Source organism: Ceratotherium simum, chromosome 13 (genome assembly GCF_057802395.1).
Source record: "Ceratotherium simum simum isolate JZ-2026a chromosome 13, ASM5780239v1, whole genome shotgun sequence".
NCBI lineage: Eukaryota > Metazoa > Chordata > Mammalia > Perissodactyla > Rhinocerotidae > Ceratotherium > Ceratotherium simum.
The window spans coordinates 36,005,426-36,028,317 of NC_141912.1; the positions used below are offsets into that span (position 1 = coordinate 36,005,426).

General features: G+C 43.3%; 1 protein-coding gene across 3 annotated transcripts in view; it reads right to left on the reverse strand.

Moving 5' to 3' along the window:
- NUDT3 (nudix hydrolase 3) overlaps window positions 1–19,242 on the reverse strand; it is a 134,016-nt gene extending 114,774 nt beyond the window's left edge. For 2 of the 3 annotated variants that reach the window (XM_087438475.1, XM_087438474.1), the window contains exon 1: window positions 18,959–19,242. In XM_087438475.1, coding sequence (XP_087294601.1) covers window positions 18,959–19,057 — 99 coding nt within the window. In that variant the 5' untranslated portion in view covers window positions 19,058–19,242. The remainder of the gene's footprint in view (window positions 1–18,958) is intronic. The other variant, XM_004424250.3, reaches the window with a different exon arrangement.
- Between the last annotated feature and the right edge of the window lie 3,650 nt (window positions 19,243–22,892).

Here is a 22,892-nt window from a genome sequence, read left to right on the forward strand (position 1 = left end):
AACATGGGTGGGCCTGGAGCGTATTATGTTCGGTGAAATAAGCCAGAAAGAGAAAGACAAACACTGTATGATCTCACTCATATGTGGAATATAAACCAACACATAGACAGAGAAAACTGGACTGTGGTTACCAGGGGCAGTGGGGGTGGGGGTGGGCACAAGGGGTGAAGGGAGTCATATATATGGTGATGGACAAACAAAAATGTACAACCCAAAATTTCACAATGTTAGAAACCATTAAAACATCAATAAAAAAAAAAATCTGCCCAAAATATCCATGTTTCTGATAAGTTCAGTTTCTTCCCACAACACACATGTGCTGTCTCCGGGAAGCGTGATCAGCTGCAGCTAACAGTGACAACGAGCAATAAATGCTCCTGAAGTCGGTATAGATTAGGCTTCTATAACTGTACCACAGCCTTTCATTCCACCTGCTTTGTTTCGTTCTTCTTTTAATGCTGGTGCTGGGAGTCAGTTTTAGCAATATATTTTTATTCAAATTTCTCCCATTCCACTTATTTAACACCTTTTGTGGATCTGTCAGAAGAAATTCATGTTCTTTCTGCCTCTGTACACATTACTTTACCAGAAATATCACAATGGACAGATCCGAACACCCTTTTGGTTTCAGTTCCATTATCTCACTGAAGTGGCTGGATAGATCATGTCTAAAGTTACTTTCAGGTTTAGAAATTTAAAGATTCTAACCTCAGGTCTTACTTCCTTCCATAAAGCCCTTTCAAAGTAAACTCACACAGCTCCGTTTACTGCACTAAATCCTTTCTTTCCCAGTTCCTCTATTTTTGGATCACATGCCACACCGAAGTCTATCTTTGTGCAGCTTTGTTAGGCTGTTATGATCAGAATCTGATTTTTTGAATGCCTGCACAATCTGTATTAATATAGTGGCAGCAAACTTCTACTCATCCTTCAACACTCAGATTTACTCCTTTCCCACTGTTTCCAACTTCCCAATTCAACATTAGTTACTCCTGTGTTCCTAAAGCATTCTGGACAGGGTTCTTTCACAACACTTATCTCACTATATCATAATTATTTGTTGACCACTGTGATTCCTTCGTGGTTCCTGTCTTACTAACAATAGCTACAATTCCTGGGTGCTCAATACGTACCTGGGAGGCACTTTATCTATCTTTCCTCATTCAAGTTTCTAGAGCAACGTCATGAATTAGGTACTATTTATTCCCATTTTACAGATGAAAAAACTGACTCTCAGTCAACTTTCCATTCCTCTGACCTTGTATGATGCTCCTGAACCAGTCCCCAACCTTGGAATATCTCCACTGTTCCCCTTCCCCTCTCCAGTTCGTACATGCAAAGGAATGAGGAAATATACAAAACTCAAACTCTATAAATCCTATCCTGTCTTTTGAGCCTCCTAGATTATAAATTACCAGAGTTCTAAAATTGCCTCTCCTGCTCATGGTTTGTCCTCCATGGTGCTCTACATACAGCAGGCCCACAACTGTTTGTGAGGATACATACCATTCAACCTCCAACCTTACAAAACTATCATTTCAATCCCAACCATACCACCGCAACTCTACCAGACTTTTTCTTGCTTCTCAAACTCCTATCACCAGACCACTTCCAGTAAATAAACTTTACTTCTCCTTCATTTCTCCTTCTCAGAAGGATGGGGCATCTGGAAGGAGTTTTCTCAAATTCACATCAACATAATTCAGGCTCTAGGTTTTTTCTTTTATCCACTCTCCAATCTCAGAAGAAAACGCACTTCTTTCCTAAAACCTGCCCTAACCACCCCAAATCCACTGGTCCATCTTACCATTCTATTGGAACTGCTTTCTGAAGTCACCATTCATTCATTGCTTCATCACATCTTCATTACGTTTGACGGCTCTAGGTCTGACACCATCACCCACCACCCTTTGTGAAATGCTCTTCTCCCTCAACTTGCGATACTGTCTCTCAGACTGCTGTGGTGCCCCAAGCTCAGGCCTTGCCCTCAGCTTCTCTCTTAGTGCATTTTCTCTCATGCTGACTTTCCATTCTCCCCATCTAGGTCCCTGACACTCAACTCTCGACCTACAGTCCTGACTTCTCACTCCACCTCTAGTCCCATATCATCAGTTCACTTCAGTTCATTACTTCAAATTCAACAAGACAAAAACCAAAGTCCCATCTTCTCTCCAAAACCAACCTCTCTTCTAAATTTCCATTTTTCCTATCACCCAGGATCAAAATTTAAAAGTCATCTTTAACCGCAACCCCTTCATCTTTAACATACCATCTGTCACCAAATCTGTCCACTCCTTGGATTACACCACCTCTTAATTCACTCCTTCACTCCATTCCCCTGCTGCCATGGCTCTCACTTCTAGAACAGAGTAGCATTCTCCCTACTGCTCCTTACGGTGAAACGCCCATCAAGTTTATCCTGCATTCCACTCTCAAACAAGCCTTCCCACAACAACCCTTTGAGGACAATCATGGTTCCCTACTGTGGGATCAAACCAAACTCCTCATCTTCTGAAATCAAGGTTCTATGCTCTCACCTCCCCCTACCTTCCAGCAACCCCCATCTCTTGCCCTGCCACACCACTAGCCCCAACCCAGACTCATGTGCTCCCAGAGTCTCTAGCATGCAATAAGCTCATTCCCACCCTCAACCATGCTGGGTGCTCTTCTCCTAACATATCCTTTCCTCTTCTTCCTACCTACCTAAATCCTACCCATTTCTTAAAGCCCAAGATTGACTATTTCAGTATTTTGCCTCCAACACAAAGTATTTCCAAAGCACAGCCTCTTTATATTTTGCTCTTTAAAAATCATCACTGTACCTAGAATAGTGCTTTGTATAAAGTAAGGACTCAATAAATTCTTGTTAACCAAGATAGAATTTGGAGACTACAAGATGTGTATTTTAAGAAGCATCCTACAGTTTTCATAAACTTGCATTTTTAAAATTCATGTCTTATCTGGTTCTTGACACCTACAAGGTTTAAAATATTAAAAATTCAGACATTCTCAAATATTCCTTAGGACAATTCTAAAAAGAGAAACTATAAGCTTCAAGGGTAGGGAGGGTATGACAATGCTGGTAAGCATTTCATAAAAATATCAGAGTTCAGGCCAAGGTTAGTTATAGTTGCTCTAATTTGACTGGATTATCTTTTGGCCATTTAAAATCAATTTTATAAACTTTAGCATGAAGAAATTTTTACCACAAAAAAAAAAAATGTTAAAGCCTGCTCCAAAAATAACACAAAAAAGCTCTCCCACAAAAATCAATAAACAAAAATTCTAACTCAACACATACACATTTTGTCTAGTGCAGTGGATTAGTGAAGAGGTTATCTTACAACTGCCCAGGGAGTGTTTTAGACAGGGTTCTTGTGGGCCGGCCCCGTGGCTTAGCGGTTAAATACACGTGCTCCGCTACCGGCGGCCCGGGTTCTGATCCCGGGCGCACACCGACACACCGCTTCTCCAGCCATGCTGAGGATGCGTCCCACATACAGCAACTAGAAGGATGTGCAGCTATGACATACAACTATCTACTGGGGCTTTGGGGGAAAAATAAATAAATAAATAAATAAATAAATAAATAAAATTATTTAGACAGGGTTCTTGGGTTGCAAACAACAGACACCAAGTCTGATCATGTGTAGCCAAAAGAAATGTAATGGAAGAAATATCAAAGGCTCAGAAAATTGGAGTGGCAGGGACTAGAGGGCAAGGCTTGGAAGATGGGCCCACAGGCACTCCAGGGCAGGCAGCAAAAGCCACGGCCTGGATCTACAACACGAACATCTGGTCAGCACATAGCCACTGCCCTCCCCTCACCCTCCACCCAGTCTCCACAGGACCCAGAATCAAGCACTGAGCAGTCAACTAGTGGAGCCTGCGTCCCGCCTCCACACAGTCACACCAAGGAAACAAACAACTAGCACAGTGGCCCACCATTCAGTTTCTTTTTTTTTTTTTTTGTGAGGAAGATCGGCCCTGAGCTAACATCTGCCAATCCTCTTTTTGCTCAGGAAGACTGGTCCTGGGCTAACATCCATGCCCATCTTCCTCCACTTTATATAGGACGCCTCCACAGCATGGCTTGCCAAGCAGTGCATCGGTGCGCACCCGGGATCCGAACCAGCGAACCCTGGGCGGCCACAGCATAGTGCCCGCACTTAACCACTTGCACCACCGGGCAGGCCCCCACCATTCAGTTTCTAGGGCGGTGGGTAGGCCCTTCCTCCTCTCCAAGAGAGGCTTTCTCCAAAAAGGAGAGAAGAATGCTCTGAGGAAGGAGCAGTTGGCCAGAGACCCTAGAAATAATAAACACTCCTCTCCCCACAGACACAGCCACTTCCAAAGTTATTCACAGAATGACTCTAGAAATATTATTCTATGCTCTCTGATTTTCTGCCAGAAAAATCAATCATTCAATACACTCCAAATCCCTACACCATAGCCCCCCAAACTCTTCTCCAGAGGCTTCAGTGTGGATGCTCTTGCCTCAACTGTCCTTGGCCTCTTCTGCCCAGTCTGACCACAGCTTACCCTCTCTCAAGGCCGTTGATCAAGTTTTCTGCCAAGTCCTTCCCAGCCACACACCTTTTCAAACCCAAGAAGAATTCACCTCCCCTCTTCTCTCTCCCACAGCACTGTATTTCCAGTGGGGGAAAAAAAAAAAGTTGTATTATAAAAGCAATCCATAGGGATTATTTTTAAAAAATAAAATACAAGTTGTTAAAATAAATCAGTTTTTGGGGCTGGGCCCGTGGCCTAGTGGCACACTCCACTATGGCAGCCCAGGTTCGGTTCCCAGACGCAGACCTACACCGCTCGGCAGTGGTCACACTGTGGCGGCGATCCACACACCAAATAGAGGAAGACTGGCATAGATGTTAGCTCAGGGCCAATCTTCCTCAGCAAAAAATAAATAAATAGATCAGTTTTCCTTTACGCATTTAAAATAATTTCTTAGATGTAATAAAGCACTAATTTTTAATAGTACATAGTATTAATATCAAGAAATAAAAAGTTAAATTTTGAAGGATTTTCCTGGTTCCAGTGACAGCTCCAAGGTTGAAAACTGACAGGGTTCTGTGGAGCTTCTTGTTTTCAAGTCCTTGGGGACGAGGAGGAGAAGTGTCTTTATTCCTCTCCCAGACACTGCTTGGGTTGGACCCTCTTAATTTCTTTCTCCAGCACAGACCAGTGGCAGGGGGTGAAAGCAGACAGAGGACAAGAGCTTTCTTTATCCAGAGAAAGGCTTTTCTTTCCCTTTTTTCTGCCAGGCTTGGGCATGTGCCTAATTGATGGTAGGTGCTCCATAAACGACGACCTGAGGGAAGGAGAAGGAAAGATGGTGGACCACTTACAGTGCCATGCTCCTATGAACAGGGCCCACCATCACCAAGTACTCTGCCCTGTCTGGTACCTCTCCCAACACTAAAACTATCATAACAGATGAAACCAGAGAATTATTGAACTACTATATTTTAAGATCTTCTACTTCAAATATCACACTGTACTGAAATTGCTGGCTTAGTTAACTATCTCCACTGCCAGACCATAAGCAATGTGAAGGCAGGGGCTGTGTCTGTCTTGTTCACTGGAACATAGCACAGTGACTACTGCTCAAGAAGCACTAGCTGAATTAATGAACAAAAAAATACAAACAACTCGGGCTCAGAAAGTCCTATAACCTTCTTCTTCCCACAATTTTTTATAAGCCCAAGTTGCAATGAAGCTAGAAATTGCCTTTTTCTTAGCTTTATATTTACACAGCAGACACTGAACGTTAACTTGCGCCAGGCACTGGACTAAGTGTTCTATATATTAAGTGATTTCACTTAATCCTCCAACAATACAATCAAATAGGAAGGTATTACTATTGTTACAAGTGAGAAAATGAGGCATAGAGATGTAAAGTAACTTGCTCAAGATCACCAGACCAGTGAGTGGAAGAGCCAGGGCTCCCAGCCAGGTCTGTCTGACTCCAGGGCCCAAGCTCTTAACCACTACAGACACCAAAACTCAAAGGCCACCTTGGGGCTTGGGCAGGGGGCATAAATGCATGAAGGACACATCGTGCTTCCAAAGTAAAGAGGTAGGGATATTTTCATCTCCACAAAGAAATACGCACTTTCCCATGCTTCTTGAAACATGTCTCCCTTTTTATCTCCCATATTCCCACTTCTGAGAGAAATTTACAAGGATACAAGAAATATTTGACTTTCCTCTTAACTCTACCTTAAAAAGGAAATAGCACCTCAGCCACCACAATAAATGGCAGCTGACACTGGGCCTCGGTATCCCAGAGACTACAGGGACTGGTAAGGGCTATAGCCAACTGAAGACTGGGACAGTCCAAAGGGCAGCCACCACTCAGCTCTGGTCACAGTCATCACATAGGAATACCAGCCCAGTGCTGCCAGATCTCCTGATTTTTCAAGAAACCTAAAGACCAGATTTCTTTTTTTTTAATCCCCCCAAAGCCCTAGTGCATGGTTGTATATCCTAGTTGCAAGTCCTTCTACTTCTTCTATATGAACCCCCACCACAGCATAGCAACTGACAGACAGGACAGACAGGTGTGGTTCCATGACGAGGAAATGAACCCAGGTCACCAAAGCAGTAACAGCACCGAACTTTAACCACTAGGCCATCAGGGTTGGCTCAAGACCAGATTTCTTACTTGAAAATTTTCAATATTAAAATGTTGCCAACTAATTTAAAAACATTCTTTAATCCTCTTGCAGCCTAAACACAGCCATGAGCCATCAGTTCGTGGTCCTCAAAACACTTTAGGACAAATAGGCTTCCAAAGGTTATATATCCAGACCTCTGACTTTCCATAGCCTACCTGGCCCAATGTCCTCCACCTGGAATACTCTTTGTCAACTACCCAAATCCAACCAACACATCCAGGTGTGGCCCCATGCACCCCACAAAGTTGTCCCTGATACTCCAGCTCATCTTCACAGACTCCTCCAAATTCCTATAAACACTCCTCTCCATCCCTACCCTAATTATTTTACATTTTACACTCTAAATTGCATCTTTCCAGCAGTTTAAAGGTTCTCAAGAGCTCCGATTCTGTATTCTACACATCTTAAACTCCTTGGTTTGAAGTATTCTTTATAGATATTACAGTTAGTTTTGTATAAAAAAAATATTCCTTTTTGAAAGAAAAATCACTCACAATGCCTGGCAGAAGGATGATCCTAAGCTAGCTCCTTATTAAATAGTTGATGAACCTATGAAAGTACCATAGAAATACAACTGTCACACACAGAAACTCTCTGGATTATTTTTTTAATTCATTTTACCAATAAAATCTAAACGTTTCATCTTATTATTATTAAAGACAGTCTACCCAAACTGCAAACCCTGCTGGAAAGAAACCAGCACTGCAGTGATAAGTGTAAGAGCCCTGAGTTAGGGCTCAGCACATTGAGTAAATGATGACTGAATATAAGTCTAGACACCAAGTTGTTTCTGCAGAGAGGAAGAAAATGAAAACATTAAATAATCAACAAAGTTCCAATTATTCAAAATATATTAGTTCAAGTTAGACACATATAAAAAGTGTTTTATAAAAGCACATAACTTCTCTTAAAGCATATTTTATTTAGGATTCCTAAATATTCAAAGAAAAATCACTACCCTTCCTCCTTTGAATAGAAGCAAAGCGCTGTATGTTTGAGTTCATATCCATTTCTGTTCATCACAGCTAAGTTGCTGTTATAAAGCACATCAGAAAAGTGTTAAACAACTGACTCAGAGAAAAGATTTCCCAAGCAGTTCTTTAAAAGGACTTTACTGTTTAATGAACAAAGAGATCAACTAACTGTATACAAAGAAAGTCTATTTAAGGTATTATTTCTTTTTTTGTTTATAATACTCTTGTCTTCTCTTTACAACAGTTCGTTTCTACTTGCTTTAGAGTTAAATTTTTTTTCTTTCTGTAATAATTCTTTTACATGGAGTAGAAATTCATTCTCTTTATCTCCTTTTGAAAGTGTTCACAAAATACACCAACATAAGATAATGCTTTATGACACCCGAGTTATTAATTTCCCATTTTGAAAATGAGTTAAAAAGCATCCTAAACTAAGAATTTTTTAAAGCATATTTGGATAAAGAACACAAAAAAGCACGATCTTAACCTGTCTCAGATACATAACCAGATTTGCAGAAACAGTCCACTTTTGGTTAACTGAACTAAGAAAGAAGCAGCAGCACACAAAATTTAAATGATAAAAATGTCAAAAAGAGAAAAAACCACTCATGTTTGCTTTGCAAATACTTTCAGTGCTCACATCTGAATATAAGTGTATCATTCTAGTAATTTTTTTCTATTTCAAATTAAATAAGGAGGTTACACTGTGATGATATTTTCCTGTCAGGTTTTCCCACACCCAGCTCTGGGTTGGCATTTTGGGGGACTGGCGGGAAGAGAAAAAGAAGTTTAAGGTATGGTCTGTGAGAAGGGAAAAATTCAGATTTCTTCCTTCTCAAGTAGGGAAAAACCCAGTTCTTCCCTACTGTGCTTCTTTCCTGTGAGTCTCCTTTACTACTCACACACAACACTTCTAACACTTCTGGTCATCAAATGTGTGGGAGTTTTCCCCACACCAAGCAAGTCTCTGGGACATCAGCTGAATGTCCTATAATTTAACTCAATTCTGACACTATTTACCCGGAGATAGTGTCAGATCCCACAGGTTAAAGGCTCAGTGCCACAAAACTGCCCCTACTTCAGATGCCAGGCACAAGTCGAGGTTGTCACCTGTGCTGACCAATCAGCTATGGCTTGGAGGTTCCCAGGACCCCCTACTTGGGTTCAATTAATTTGCTAGAGTGGCTCCTGGAACTCAGGGAAACACTTATTCATGTTTACCAGTTTATTAAAGGATATGATAAAGGATACAGATGAACAGCCAGATGAAGAGATACAGTGGGTGAGGTCTGGGAGGGTTCCAAGTGCTGCAGCTTCTGTCCCCATGGAGTTGGGGTGCATCAGCCTCCCGGTGTGGATGCACTCACCCACCTGGAAGCTCTCAAACCTGTACTGGTGGGATTTTTATGGAGGCTTCATCATGTAGGCATGATCAATCATTAACTCCATTTTCAGCCCTTCTCCCTTCCCAAGAGAATGAGAGGCAGGGCTGAAAATTCCAAGCTTCTAATCATGGCTTGGTCTTTCCAGTGACCAGCCCTCATCCAGAAGCCCACCCAGAGTCACCTCATCAGAACAAAAGACACTCCTATCACCCAGGATGTTACAAGGGTTTCAAGAGCCCTGTGTCAGGAACAGAGGTCGAAGACTAATATTAGAACAAGAGATGCTCCTAGTGTTCTTATCACTTAGGAAATTACAAGGGTTAAAAGGAGCTCTGTGCCAGAAACCAGGGGCAGAGACCAATATATATTTTCTATTATCTCACAGTCTGTCTCAGGAGGAGCTGAAAAGCCACAATTCCACTCAGAATTCTACCTGCTCCCCATTCCACAGCTGGGGACAAAGGCATGTGGCTAAAGTGAACAGCTTCCTACCAGGTTTAGGCTCATACATTATCTTGAGAAGGAAGATAAAAGGTTGACTCTGAGTAGTCTAAACAATGAGAGTTTAGAAATCAGCAAACCCAGTCTGACCCAGACTACTGCTGAACTGATTTCAGGGGCTTTAAGGCCAATTAGGCAAGTAGCTTCCACACCATAGCACTCTGCTGACACACACACATAGCCCACTGCCAACACATCCTCAGCCTCACAAGAACTTATCTTACACACACACACTCTCCACTCCATTCCCAGCAGTTCCCCACTCTAAAAGGATCCCTGGCACTTAAGGTAACCAAATCTCAATAAAACTAGTAAGTGTTGAAAAACCACAGGTACTCAAGTGGCCTGGGTTCAAAAACATTTCTAGGAAAAACTGGCAAACCTTAGTTCTATTAAACATTATTAAATGTTTAGTGTTCATTACATCTTTTATTTGCAATGCACTGCAGTACTAACTTCTATAAGCTAACTACCTGACTGACTAGAGTGCACCAGACTGCTACACAGACACACACACACCCTCTGGAAGAAGAATCTAGGATGAGGAACTGGGCAGCTAGAGCACACGTGGGGGAAGGAGATTTACCTTTTTTGTACCTTTTGAATTTTGTACTGAATGCATATACTGCCTATTCAAAGTAGTCCTTCTGACTAAACCACTCTAAGAAGAGTGTAAAGAAACTTTAGGGTCTTTTCTTTGGGTCCTTTCAGACTTATCTCTTAAAAAGATACAGTACTTTCTTTTATCTCCACTTGTATATTACTAAACACAGCTTTTTCTAATAAATTCCCACCATCCTATTCACTTCTACCCCTCACATTCAAAGGAAAGAAGATGGTTTCAAGGGATGTTATTGGTTTGTTTGCTGGCTTACTTCACATGACAGAGGCAGGAGAGAGTAAGGGAGAACCAGGGAAACTGGAAGGGTAAGACCCCACAGGATCTGTTCTCTCCCACCTCTCCAACATCTCCCACCACTCTCCCCAACTCTGGCCTCCAGCCACACTGGCCTGCTCCTGACTTTCCTCCTCGCCAAGCTCATTCCCCACTTGGGGCCTCTGGAATTGCTCTTCCCTCCGCCTTGCCATTCAGGGATCACCCAATCAAAATCTGCCAACCCCCCCATTCTCAGTCACATCACACACTTATTTCCTGCCCAGCACCCACCGCCATTGAAAATCATCAAGCTCACTGATACTTCTGCTCATTTACTGTCTCCCTGCATTTGTGTCAGATGCTTCACAAGAGGGAGGGCTTCCACTCTGCCTTGTTCATCACTGGGTCCCCAGAACAGTGTACAGTTTCAAAGTAGGCACTCAATAAAAGTTTGTAGAATGAGTAAATGAACGAACAAACAGAAGAATAAACATTTTTGTCTATTCAAAGGGTTAGGAAGCAAAGGCTTCAGGAACGCTGGGAGAAAGACTGTGGACATCCTTGAGCAGCTTCCCTGTTACTTTAGGGCAGAAATTCTCAAACTCGATTCAAGGAAGTTTTCTTGGGTATTGAGAGGATTTTACTCAGAAAGCTGACTTCAGGTGTGTGTTTTTATTACTAAATTTTAAGTTTGAGGACTTGATTTCCAAATTCAATTCCTTATTGTCCTTTTATCCACATATTATCTTTTTTGCCTAGGATGGTTCCTTTGTTCTGTTTCATATGTTAACCACCATAAATCAAATGCTTCAAGACTCAGCCCTCACAAACTTTACATCAAGTTTCTTTCACTTTGACCTAGATAAAGAACAGAATGATGATGACAGGAAGATTTTATAACCATCTCTATCAACTTTCATCTTCAAATTAACTATTCTAATGTTAACTAAACTTCAGAATCCAGATTTGACATACATTGTTGGCTACCAACCACTATCAACAAGTCCTTAAAACAGTTTATCTACTATTTGATTACACTTTGTTGGTGTATTTATTTACTTATAAAGAAAAGGTTCCATGCTATCAGCAAAATGAAAATCCTTTTCCCTCAGGTACTGCACCACTAGGGTTGGGGATCAGTACATTATATCAACTACCCAACACAAATCCTGCGAGATGGCACAGACTCTCAAGTTCAACTCTGAAAGAAATCCTAAGTATGGGCCGGCCCTGTGGCTTAGTGGTTAAGTGCTCGTGCTCCGCTGTCGGTGGCCCGGGTTCGGATCCTGGGTGTGCACTGACGCACCACTTCTCTGGCCATGCTGAGGCCACGTCCCACATACAGCAACTAGAAGGATGTGCAGCTATGACATACAACTATCTACTGGGGCTTTGGGGGAAAAATAAATAAATAAAAACTAAAGAAAAAAAAATTAAAAAAAAAAAAAAGAAATCCTAAGTGTCCTATCCTGTGACGATTCAATAAGATTCAGAAAAGATTTACAACCAAATACACATATACTCCTGTTGGGCTGATACTCAAGGTTATCAGACACCCTGTCAGTAAGACACGGGAGATAAGGAAAGAGCTAGGAGACTTCTCTGAAACATATTTATCAACACATTATTGCAGACGCTAACATTCAGTGTATTTTGGCTACTTTCAGTTCCTCCACTAGACTGTAAGCTTCTTGAAAGCAGGGACTACGTTCATTCATTCATTCATTCACACAGGCAACAAATAATATTGAGCATCTACTATGTTCTAAGCGCTGAGTGGATAAAACAGACAAAAATTCCTATCCTCGTGGACTAGCTTGCATTCTAGTGAGAGGAAACAGACAATACACAAATGAATATGTAATGTCTGATGGTGATATGTGCTGCCAAGAAAAAAAGCATAAGAGACACACAGTGACAATGGACTGGTGTTATTTTATATAGGCTGATCATTAAAAAACTGTCTGATCAGATGAAAATTAAGCAAAAACCTGAAGTGAGAAAGCAAGCCATGTAGATAACATGGGGAGAAACAGCACAGAGGCCAGTGTGGCTGGAAGAGAGGGATGAGTAAGAGGGAGAATGGGAAGAGATGAGGTCAGAGCCATGGCAGGGGACCAGATGATCCAGAGCCTCAGAGATGATCGTTAAGACTTTGGATTTACTGAGACAGGCGCCACTGGAGCAGAGGGGTGACACAATCTGGTTTCTGTGTTTGAAGAATGACTCTAGCAGCTGTGGTAAAGACTAAAGGAGTAAGGGCAGAAGCAGGGAGACCAGTTAGGAAGATACAGCAACAGTCCAGGCAATAATGGGTTAGGCTAGAATAGCACAGTGGAGGCTGAAGAGATAAGGTTATTCAGGATTTGCTGTCAGATTAGATGAGGGTATGAGAAAGGGAGAAGACAAGGGTGACTCCAAGGTTTCTAACCTGAGCAACTGGCAGTATGGAGATTTCTTTTTTTTTTTTTAATTTTATTTATTTATTTTTTCCCCCAAAGCCCCAGTAGATAGTTGTATGTCATAGTTGCACAGCCTTCTAGTTGCTGTATGTGGGACGCGGCCTCAGCATGGCCGGAGAAGCAGTGCGTCGGTGCGCGCCCAGGATCCGAACCCGGGCCGCCAGCAGCGGAGCGCACTCACTTAACCGCTAAGCCATGGGGCTGGCCCGAGATTTCATTTACCGAAAGAGAGATAACTGAAGGAGGCGCAGGTTTCTGTTGCTATTGTTTTTTGGTGGATGGAATCAAGAATTGAGCTTGGGCATTTTAAGTTTGAGATGCCTATCAGATACGCAAACAGAAATATTGAGTAAACTGCAAGATATTCAAGTCTTGACTTCAGGAGAGAGGTCGGGGCTAAAAATAGACATTTGAAAGTAATCAGTATAAATATGGTATTTACAGATGGGACTGGAGGAGACCACCTACTGTATGAGTATGTGTTTGGGGGTGGGGGAAGTGGGTTCAAAAATTGTGCCCTTGTGCACTGCAATGAAAAGAAGTCAGGAAAACGAAGAGAAGTACAACAATATTAAGAAGGAGCAACCAGAAAGCGAGGAAGAACTAGAGACGTCCTACAAGCAAGTACTTGAAGAAAGTGCTTCAAGAAGAGAGGAATAATCAGGTAACATAAGGACTGAGAACTGGCCACCGGATTTGGTAACTTGTAGGTTATCTTGAAGTACATTATCTTGAAAAGTGGCTTCAGCAGCATCGTAGAAAACAGTGCCTAACTGAAATGAGTTCAAGACAGAACGGAAAGAAGGGAAGTGGACACAGAGAGTACAGAAAAGTTTTGCTGTGAAAGGGAAGAGAGAAATGGGATGGTAGTTGGAGGGAATATGGGGTCAAAGGGAGCATTTTTTTTTAAGATGGGAAATACTATAGCCTGTTTGCCCTGGAAACAATAAAGTAGAGAAGAAAAGGCGATGATGCAGGAAAGATGGGACAACTATAGGAGTGCGGTCGCTCAGTAGGCAGGAGGGGATGGGCACAAGTGCACAGCAGGCAGAGGGGTTGGCTTCATGAGGGACCAGAGTCTTACTACCAGCATATTCCCAGGGTTTTGCACAGAGACTAGTCCATCATAGGGCTCTCAAAAAACGTGTGCTGAAGGAATGAATAAACAAACGTATTCTTGAACAAGGGCCCTTCCTTTTTGCACTAGGCTATGAAGAAAAATACAGATTGCTTCACACACAGTAGATATGCAACACTATATTTAATAAGAAATGAGAATTACCCAAAAGCAAATAAGATTAGGGCAAGGAGTGGAAAAGAAGAATGGAGACTGCAGTATGATTTCAGACCAGAATTCACACCTCGGGAAGTCGGTATAAAAGGAAGTAATAGGAGAAATGTCTAAATGACTAACCAGTATTATTAGGCAGGCACAAGGGAAAGCACGCACACAAAAGCCTCCAGGAAAGATTTAAAGAAATGAGGAGCAGAAACGTCCAGTCAGAAGACTGGATCAATGCACCCATCATGATCTTACAGCAATGTAATACTGGACAATGACCAAGATATGCTACAAAAGGACTCCCCCACACCAGCCTGGGATCTACTGGAAGCCCTTTGTCATGGTTACCGCTTCTGGGATCGCCAGCTGTGCCTTACTCCCCTCTCTAGGATCTGGGGGAAGGTGTGGGAAGGTGTGGTCTGCAGTGACATCCTTCCTCCTGCTCCGCTGGGCCCCACAAACACTCAGGCCACCAGAGTCTCTGCCCACTGAGGATCTTCAATGTCAATCATCTCCCCATCCAACCTAGTGAGCTCAAGGATCTGAGAAAATGAGAAGCAGCCGCTTGCCAACAGATGCAGGGCTTCTGATGGAAAAGCTCAACAAACAAACCTAACATCCTGAAGATAGTTTTGTCCTTTCTTTTTAAAAACAATTTTAATGCACAAGGAAATCTAACTGAGCTGATCCTATCAGTACTCATTTTTTCCCTGAGTAAAAACAGACCCTTTAGGAACAGCTTTAAATTTTCCACGCATTGTGATGTTATCTAGTGTATAGTCTGTAACACTGGCCTAAGAGAGTATTTCACTCTACTAGATATTTCAACTGTCTAAAAACGCCTGTGTTACACTCCCTCATCCCACTCCAGGGAGGGTACACAGAGTACAAGCAAGCCCACCCCCAGTGTCTCTCACTTCCTGTCATCACAGAGACTCCAAAAAAGGAAAGGAGTGGAGGAAGAGGAAAAAATCTCACTGGAAGTGCTTTAAGAGAACCAACGTCGAATAACATAAAAATGAATGTCATATTACCCAATCCAGTACAATAAAATCTTACTCAAGAAGTAAGTTTCAGTCTTCTATGTTGTTTATGATAAAATATTATTGGAAGATATAGCAGATTAAAAAATAAATGTATATTTATTTGCTAATCTTTGTTTATAGGTCCAAGATCTTGTCTTGAGTGTGGATCTATTGAACTGCAAGTTGTCTTTCTTTCATATACCAGACTCATGATGCATGACCTATGTTTTCCAGTTCTAGTTTCTATAAAGAAAAACAAAAACCTGAGCACATTCATGATGTAATCTATATGCAAAGTCCTTCTAGACTTCTAAGACTCCCTCCCACTTTCTTCAGTTTGCTTATCCATATAATGGAGCAGAAATTTCTTTTAGGGACTTGAAATTATCGAGTCATTCCCAAGTGTTTGAAATACTTCTCACAAAACCATTCTTTTTGAACTCAAATTTCACTGGCTTACATCATATTTAATTACACTGCATAATTACAATAACAAGTCCGACGAATATAAACAGATACAAGAATAAATACAACTGACTCTATAAGAACAGGACTGGTTGGGAGGTCACATGGCCACATGGTCAGACCCACTGGCTCACAGAGTAACAGCAAGCATTCAACACACCAAGTTGGTTCAAGTTGGGTAAGAGACTGCCCACATACATCAGCTTCAAGCTACTGTAATGAATATATTAGTCATCATGAACACCCAAGCTTAAAAGATTTTAGTTTATCAAAATGTCAATAACAATTAGTAAAATTTGCAAGTGGGGGTATTTTCCTACTATCGATTCTTATTTATCAACAGGAAAAGCAGCCAGAGGTTTGAAGGAAAGGGAACTCGTTTTCACCCTGTTGTTGGGTCTGTCTGTTCTTCCATCTCTACCACTAGACTCTAAGCTCCCTGCACGTCTGGCTCCCTCATAACTGTATCACAGAACCTGACACTCGGTGAGCGCTCAATAAACGTGCTCAGTAAACTTGCTGAGTATGTTCACACATCCTAAACTGGATCCAGCTGGTATCACTGCTGGCCTATAAATAAAATTTTCCAGAGCTGAAAAAATAATGTTAGAAGATCTGATTCACAGTATATTATCTGCTGATATTTTCCATCTCTTTTTCTTTACACTGTATGTATGTTTCTTGACACTGGTTAATTATATTTATAAATCAGGGTCCTATTTATACTTACATTCCTATTGTATTAATGCTAATCATATTCAGTAAACTATTCTGTCTTGACTAAAGCCATTAGTGCCCATTAAAAAATAAAATTGGGTTGACTGTCCTATTGTATTTGAATTTCACATTCTCACAATGTTTTGCAGCTAATACTTTCTTTTTTTTTTTTTTTTTTTTAAAGATTTTATTTATTCATTTTTTCCCCCCAAAGCCCCAGTAGATAGCTGTTATGTCATAGGTTCACATCCTTCTAGTTGCTGCACGTGGGACTCGGCCTCGCGTTGGACGGAGAAGCGGTGCCCTGGGGCGCGCCCGGGATCCGAACCCGGGCCGCCAGCATCAGAGCGCACGCACTTAACCGCCAAGCCACGGAGCCGGCCCTGCAGCTAATACTTTCAGTCTCTGGCACTTCTACTGAGAATATAAAAGTTCTCCTGGAACTAACAAATTACTTCCCTTCCAACACAATTATATAATCTGAAAACTGAACAGCACCCTGGAGATTATTTTGTGATCCAAAATCCCTTCCAATCAACGGATCCCATCGAAAACTACTCAACTTTTTTGCACAGGAAGGGATATTTATCTTTAAATCGCACATCACAGAGTGCTGCACCAACAGCAGGCTCTTAATACAACTTGTTTAACTGAACCGAACAAGTCTAAAATGAGTCCATGTCATTCATTTTCTTGTTCTTCCTAGGCTTTAGCTGTAGCATCAACTGAATCTGTAATTAAAGATTTGCATGAATCTTCCGCTTATTAACCAATGTTCAAAAGGAAATTCAGGAGAGGAAACTCCATGATCAGTCAAATGTTTTAATATCAATGCTGCTAATGTCAGTACAGAAAACTTTAACAGAAAATGGAAAATCAAGTCTTGGTTAGTTTGCTTATGATCTATATAGAGTTTCCAATTTATCCAAAATACTCACATGTTCTCAACTTCCAGTATGATTTTTTTTAACAAATGAAGTCTTGCATCATTCATACAACTAAATTATACATCCTTCCACTTATAATTGGGGTGCTCAGAGACTTAACCACAGTACTGTAGTAAGACATGTTATTATGCTAATTAGCTTTCCCTCCAGTTAACAGCCTGTGATCCCATTTGATTTCCCATAATATGATACGATAATGAAGAGAACAAAGCCTCTGGAGCAGGAACCACCAATAATTTTACTTTATTCAAGAATGTATTCCAAAACAGTACATAATTTACAGCATAGCCCTGCTTAGTACAATGCATCTGTTTTAGGGACTCTTACAACATATGCTAAGACACAAAGTATACATTTCCAAATCCCGCTCCCTTCTGTTTTGCTGAAAGGGAACACACACGATCCCTCAACAGCACAATTAGTGCTTTATTAACTAATTTTTTTCAGGCAATAATTTAAATTCCCACTTCCTCCTAAATATCTCTGGACAGCAACTCCTGGCAATCCATCTGTCTCTTTCATCACAGCTTCTTTTCATAACTAACGGGTCAAGTTCCTTTCCCCCATTTCAACACGACGCACTGTACTTGCAGCCCTGCCACCATAGCCCACTGCTGAACGCCGGAATATAACATATTGAATTTCACTGCCCTTCATTGTTTTCAGTTTAACTGCCATTTTACCACCATGCACACGAGAGAAACGCGTTCCCACAGGCATCTTATGAATTTCCAAAGCAGCTATTCTTTGTGGATTTACAAAACATGTGGCTTCTCTGAATTCCTTTTATCACCACAGAAACGGCTTTGGGAAGCTGAGATTTTTTTTTTTTTAAGTACCCCACGCAAAAAAAAAAAAAAAAACTGATTCTAAGCATTCCCATTTTGCTAGTAAATTTCATCCTAAGGGCCTTGCTACAGGGCAGTGGAAGAATGTCAGGGCAAAGATTTTAAATACTGCTTTTGGCCTTCCCAATTAAAATGAAAATTTTTCAGCCCACGAAGATCATCTTATCAAACGTCCTTTCTTCTCAGGCTACACCGCAAGGGCTATCCAGCAGAGTGTAAAATAAACAATTGGCTTTGGCTCTTGCCTGACGCCCTAAATTTTCCTAAGACCCCCCCCCCCGCCCCGGTGGGCTCACGGACACAAATAATCTGGAGGCAAACCCCGAATCTATCAATGAAGCGGACTATTCCTCCGCCACAAAGGGCCGACCTGCGCCTCGTGCACGGCGGCTTCTGCACACATGTGCTGGGCTGACAGTGCGGACCTACCCTTCCTGCATCCGAGGCTGGAGGCCTGGGCCGAAACCCACACACTCTTCCCCACCCACTGCCTTCCACCCGCGGCCACTCTCCCAGTGACAGGCGGCGGGCTCTGAAGTGCCCCGGCCGCAGGCTGGCGTCCCTCTCGGCCCGGCCCGCGCCGTACGGCCCCGCTCAGACCCACTTCCCCTCCACCCACCGTCCTTTTTTCTTCCCCTTCTTCGCCTGAAGAAATTCCGTCGGAACTTCATTCGGGCCGAGCGGAGCAGCCCTGCCCGGGGCCCACCCTCCCCCGGCGGCCGCGCCCCCCGCGCCTCGGCCCCGGCGACCCCCGGCCCGCCCGGCTCGGCGCCTCACCTCCTCCTCGCTCTCGCTGCGGAAACACAGGCACGCGGCCCGCTTCTTGTAGCCGTCGCCGTCATAGGTGCGGGTCTGGTTCGACTTGAGCTTCATCATCCTCCGCGCCCGGCTGGGGGTGCGGTGCGGGTCGCGGGAGTCGAGGGTGGGGAGCCCGCTCCAGACGGCGGCGCGCGCGCGCGCCCCCGGCTCGGCCAAGGGAAGCAGGGAGGAGGAGCCGCTTCTCCGCTACACGGCCCCGCCGCTGGCCCGCCGCGGCCGCCTCATTCCCCCCGGTCCAGGCCCCGCGCCGCCGCCGCCGTCACGGCTGCCGTCGCCGCTGCCGCCACGGCCGCCGCCCCCTCTGCCGCCGCCACCCCCGACAACGACCGCGCCGCCATGTTGGGCGCGCTGCGTCAGCGGCGTAAGGCCGCGCCGACCTGCGGGACGACGGCGCGCTCGCAGCGCAGGCCGCGTTCGGGAATCGCGCCCTCCCAGTCCGCGCGGCGTAAACGAGCCTTTGGAGTGAGAGGGCTGCACGACTCGAGGGGGCCGCTACGCCAGGAGCGTAGGGGTGGGCACCGTGGGGGCGTGTGCGGAGGAAGCCAGGGAGAAAGGAGTGCGGGCGCAGGGCCGCCTTGTTCGAATGAGGAGCGGCCCCTGCGGAGACACCGACCCAGCCCCGCGATTCGGCGCAGGGGGAAGCGAGGACTTGCACAAGGTCACACCGCGGCCGAAGATGACCCAAGGTCAGGCCGCGCGGGCCTTGGCCCTGCCTGTCCCTCTGGGAGGGGCTGGGGGCTAAAGCCTGGAAGAAAAAGTGGGATGCACTTAAACTCAACGGGGAGTGCAACCTGAGATGCTTGGGATTAGGCACTCCACGGAAACAGGGTGGAGGGAGGAGAGAGTGCGCACTGCATTGACATCCAGAAACTCGGGGAGTTTTGTGGGCTTGTAGTCCATTAGAAAGAGCAGATGTTCATCCTGCAACCCTTTTTTGGTGCAAGAAAGCAAATGCCTCCTCTTAAGGTAAACAGGAGGACCAGAAAGGAAGATGTGTATGTGGGGGTGTGTACACACATAATGCAAATCATAAGGCATCAGCGTTTCTGGCAATAAACGAGGATCATATATTGAGGATGTCAAACAGACTCTGATATACAGCCAGACTCCCTGGAGCAAAGACTGGAGTGTGCCCTGTGAATGTTCTCAGCAGCCCAGACCACACCTAGTACCATGCCGACGCCCTGAACATGCTGAAAATCCTGTGCAGGATTTGCCTGTGAATTGATGATTACCCTTTTTGAATTTGCTTGTATTTAACATAGTCAAAAAAGATCAGGATTTGAAACCAAACAAACCTACGTTGGAATCTCAATTACATCATTTATTTACCTTTGTAAAATAGAGACAATAAACCTATTTGGTGCTTGGCCCATAGTAGTCACTCAATACTTTGCAGCCAATGTTATTGACATCTTACTCACCCCTTGCCACATAAGATGTGGAATTTCACTTAATTTTGGTCAATCTTCATGCAACAGAATTCCCAAAATCTTGGTCATTTTGGCTCTTTCTAGCTTTCTCCTTTGCCATTATGTCTCTAAAAGAAAAGAAGAAAAAAACAAAAGTTCTGATTATAGAGATACTGTAACGTGCAATGTCAAAAATTTGAAAAATATGGAGGGCATAAAAAACCTAAATCATGGATATTTTTGAGCACATTCTGTAGAGATCTGTATCCTGCTTTTTTCCTGATCTTTCCCCCACGTCATTAAGTTTTTTTTAAAATACTATTTCTATTTACTACCTAATAGTCCATCATAGGGATGTACCATCAATTATTTTACCATTTCCCCGTTGTTTCATTAGAACAGCAGTGAACATCCCTGTACATAAATCCTTGTCCTTATCTCAGATAGTTCTTCAAGATAAATTCCCAGAGGCAGATCAGGGAGATAGGAACATGTTTATGGCTCTTGCTGCCTGTTGCCAAAGCCTTCCCAGAAAAGTTGTATGAGTACAATCATACCAGCAGCTAGACAGCTACTCTGTACTATCTGCCACTTTCTTAAGGTTGAGAGCAGAATTGCAAATGGCATTCCAGGTTTCAGTGCACTAGAGTAAAGATAATGAGCAAGTTAGAGTGTAAACTCCCGGAGGGCAGGCACTGTGTCCTTTACCTTCATATCTCCACCTCCTAGCAAAGGGTCTTGTGCAAAATAAGAGCTCTCAGTAAATGTTGATTGAATAGATGAATGGAGGTTTTCTGGTGGTTTCTAATTCCTTCCCCAGCTCTTATGGGCCTGTTTAATTGCAAGAGCTCACAAGATCACTTCCAGATCCCTTGCCTTAGTAGTAATAATTACTTTTTCTTCGTTCAAAAAACATTAACCAAGGGATCCCATCTTTTCCTGGATGGGTAAAATACTAGATTTAAATTCATAAAAATTATACTTATTAACATATTATTGCAGTTAAATACTTCTCCAAAAGTCCTGTAAGAAAAAACTAATGTGTAAAATGTTGCCTGTTTCCCTGTGACCACATTAAAGAGTAAGGTGTCTCTTCAGTTGCCTAAGACAGAAACCCAGGAGTCATTGTTGATATATCTCTTACCTTGCGTCCAAATGATAATAAACTTCATTGCTTCTGGACATCCTCAACCCCAGCCCCTTCCCTCCTTGCCCTCTGTCATTACTTCATTAGGACTCTCCCCTGTGCCTGAAGCGTGCTCTTCTTGGCTCCCATCTAGTCCCCTTCAGTTCCATCCACCACTAGCAAGAGGAATCCTTCCCAAATGTAGATCTGAATAAGTCATGGCCTTGATTAAAACCCTACAGTTGCTCCTCAGTGCTTTAAAGATAAAATCCAAATTCTACTAGGCGATACAAGACCCTGCAGGAGCTGGCCTCTGCCAACCTTACCCTATAGTCTAGTCATTCTGAACTACCTGCAGTTTCTTGAACCTGTAGACAACCTTCCAAGTCTTTGAACATGCTTCCTTGCTGTCTAGAGGGCTCTTCTTTCAAGACCTTCACAGACTCCATTGTCCCTCCCCTCCCAGCCAGACAGAAGCCAAATTGTATTTATCCTCCAAAACTCAGATTAAAAGTCACTTCCTCCTGCAGGACCACCCTAACTGCCTCCATGCCTCCTACTGGCCTGGGTTTGTCCTGCCTTATCACATTATTTGTCACATAGTGTTGGCATTGTTTTCTTGTCAATCTCACATTTGAAACTTCCTGAAGGCCGCATCTCTGTCTCATTTCTCCTTGCTTATTTCACTCAGCAATTATCCCAGTGTCTGACATAGAATACATCTCAAAAACACATTTTTTAATGCAAGAACAGCTGTTGCCCTTCCAGAACCTGATCTTTAGCATGGAGCTCAATCACTTGCTCAGCATGGAATGAGACTCACTTGTCTACCGGAACACCCCATATGACACACCTAAAACCTGTCTTTTTTTTTTTTTTAATTTTTATTTATTTTATTTTTTTCCCCCAAAGCCCCAGTAGATAGTTGTGTGTCATAGTTGCACATCCTTCTAGTTGCTGTATGTGGGACGCGGCCTCATCGTGGCCGGAGAAGCAGTGTGTCGGTGCGCGCCCGGGATCCGAACGCGGGCCGCCAGCAGCGGAGCGCGCGCACTTAACCGCTAAGCCACGGGGCCGGCCTTAAAACCTGTCTTTTGAATGTAGATCACACAGCATTCTCCTGATCCCACATTTTAGAGATCATCTGTAGTAACTTTTTAGGGCCAATCCTGAATGAAATGACAATTAAAATACAGAAAATTGGTTTTCACAGGTTCCTTACTCCACCCTGCTCCGTTAAGATGCCTCTCACGCCCCCCACCTCCCGAAGACTACCTTGTCCATCCTGTCAAGTCCCCCAGGAGCACCTTCTGTTTCTGATCTTTGCTTTTGTATTAGTTACCTGTAGCTGCAT